This window comes from Molothrus ater, chromosome Z (assembly GCF_012460135.2).
Source record: "Molothrus ater isolate BHLD 08-10-18 breed brown headed cowbird chromosome Z, BPBGC_Mater_1.1, whole genome shotgun sequence".
NCBI lineage: Eukaryota > Metazoa > Chordata > Aves > Passeriformes > Icteridae > Molothrus > Molothrus ater.
In genome coordinates, this window is record NC_050511.2 from 46,817,445 (window position 1) to 46,819,817 (window position 2,373).

Below are 2,373 nucleotides of genomic sequence, written 5' to 3' on the forward strand. Positions count from 1 at the left end.
AAGCCCAACTTCCACTTTCATCTCTGTGTCCAACGTCCACCCTCTCCCTCAACCGTCCCAGCCCCCAGGGGGGAGGCAATAGTTTCCCACTCTGCCCACAGCTCTCGACTGTGGACGAGCACAGGGAGCGCGGACAGGGTGCGGCTGCGCCTTCCCCTCGGCCGCCCTCAGAGACGGATCCGCTGTTTGGCCCGAAGGCCGGGGACGGCCGGCGCTTTGGAGCGCCGACAGGGGCGCTCGGGCGGTGGGGGCGCGGAGCCGTGCCGTGCCGTGCCGGCACTCGGGGCGCGGCGGCGGTGGGCGCTGACGCACGGCGGGGCGGGCGCGGCGCTATAAAGGCGGCAGCGGCGGCGGCGGCGGGGCGGCAGCACCATGGAGAGCTGCCGGGCGCTGGCGCTGTGCGCCGTGGCGGCCGCGCTGCTGCTGAGCGCCCGCGGGAACGGATCGACCCCGCCGCGCCGCGCCCGCGACCTGGGACCGCCCGGCGGCGGCGGCGCCTCCCGGGAGAAGGAGCTGGTGCGGCGGGGGCCGGGAACGGGCGGGGGGCGGCGGCGGGGCGGGCGCGGTCTGACGGCGGCTCTGTGGTCTCTCGGCAGATCGAGGCGCTGCAGGAGGTGCTGGAGAAGCTCAAGAGCAAGAGGGGACCGCACTACGAGAAGAAGTTCGGGCAGGTGCCCATGGTGGGTGTCCCGGCGGGACGGGTCGGGACGGGGCCGGGAAGGGAATAAAAAGGAAGGGGAAGGGAGTAGAACAGAACGAGGCGGGACGGGACGGAATGGTAGAGGAACGGGAAGGGAGTAGAACAGAACGAGGCGGGACGGGACGGAATGGTAGAGGAACGGGAAGGGAAGGGAAGGGAAGGGAAGGGAAGGGAAGGGAAGGGAAGGGAAGGGAAGGGAAGGGAAGGGAAGGGAAGGGAAGGGAAGGGAAGGGAAGGGAAGGGAAGGGATAGAATAGGACTTGGTCTAGACGGGACGGGACGACACGGGAGAGAATGGGACTAGGCTGGACGGCACGGGACGTGACAGGACGGGACAGAACTGGGCGGCCGCTGGTGGCGGTCCCACTCACCGCCGGCCGCTGCCCGCAGTGTGACGCTGGGGAGCAGTGCGCCGTGAGGAAGGGGGCTCGCATCGGGAAGCTCTGCGACTGCCCCCGGGGGACGTCGTGTAATTCCTTCCTCCTCAAGTGCCTGTAAGCAGAGGCGTCCCGGGACAAGCCGCCGGGAGCGCAGGCACTGACGTCTGGCCGCCCCGACCTGCCGGCGACTTCCCGCAGCTCCTCCGCCCGAGAAACGCGGCGAGAAGTCCCCGCGTCGCCCGTGTAACGCTGTCCGTGACATCCGACATCCGTGGAGCTGTTTTCTTTCTCTCCCCCGCCCCACCCCGTCCTCTCCCTCCCCTCCTCCCCCGCTTGTTTTTGTCCGTCCAGGAAAATCCCGGGCCGTGCCTTGGGAGTAGAGGTGCCGGTCCCGGGAGCTGCAGTGCCGTCCCAGTGCAGACCCGAGTAGTGCCAAGCCGTGCTGGGAAGCCGTACTGGCCCCGTGCCGTGCCCCGGGCTGTTCGGCTCCTTCCTCGGGCGGAAAACATCCACCCGCTGCCGGCTGGAGGAGCCGGGGCCAGAGGACTCCCCTGAGGTGGCTGGGGGCAGCGGGGGCAGGCGGGATGCGGGTGTGTCCAAAGCACCCTGGCCCCTCTCTCTTGCCGCCCGGCGCAGAGGACCCAGTTCGGCACACGCCAGAGCCAGCAGCCTGCAGCCCTCGGTGGGGCTCACCCGCACCGCTGGCACCAGGCCAAATCCAGCTGTGCTCACCCTGTGCTGTACAAAGTCCGGCATGAGAGAGACACTGATGGTGTGCGGGGGGTCTGGCACTAGCATGGCTGGGGTGGGGCTGGGGGGATATTGGCTGCTTTACCAGGGCCACCACGGAGAGAAAGCTGTCTGGATTCGTTGCAAACTACCTGGGGATATCCTACTCATGTTTCTACAATGAACTGATGTATATAAATATGTCTGTCCTCCACAGGTACACTGTGTATTTCAGCAAACTCATAACGTGTTTTAATCCTTTGTTTGTCTCTAATAATAAAGTCAGTGTTCTGATGACAGTATTTTGGGTGTTTTAATTCACACATAGAAAATAAATCACATCCCTAGCACTCAGAGGAAGAGGCTGAGGGTGTCTCCAAAACTACTGCAAGCGTTACTGCGTGCTTTAGCCTGACTATCAGCCAGGTCAGGACAGGACTAGAAACCAAGGTTCATGTGTTCTGGCACTGCTCAGCTGATGTCTGCTCCCTTGCCACAGGCACCCAGGGGGACTGTGACAAATACAGAGGCCTCAGGTTTTTCTTTGGGAGAGGACAGGATGTA

General features: G+C 64.8%; 1 protein-coding gene across 1 annotated transcript; it reads left to right on the plus strand.

The window, feature by feature from the left end:
• The first annotated feature begins 372 nt into the window (after positions 1-372).
• CARTPT (CART prepropeptide) lies at positions 373-2,108 on the plus strand. Its single transcript, XM_036403207.2, has 3 exons — positions 373-516; positions 597-680; positions 1,091-2,108. The coding sequence occupies exons 1-3, from the start codon at positions 373-375 to the stop codon at positions 1,196-1,198; spliced, it is 336 nt and encodes a 111-aa protein (XP_036259100.1). The 3' UTR covers positions 1,199-2,108.
• The last annotated feature ends 265 nt before the right edge of the window (positions 2,109-2,373 follow it).

Coding starts and splice junctions, on each gene's coding strand:
- CARTPT (XM_036403207.2), top strand. CDS start 373: ATGGAGAGCTGCCGGGCGCTGGCGCTGTGCGCCGTGGCGGCCGCGCTG. Junction 517..596: donor CCTCCCGGGAGAAGGAGCTG/GTGCGGCGGGGG, acceptor GTCTCTCGGCAG/ATCGAGGCGCTGCAGGAGGT. Junction 681..1,090: donor AGTTCGGGCAGGTGCCCATG/GTGGGTGTCCCG, acceptor CGCTGCCCGCAG/TGTGACGCTGGGGAGCAGTG.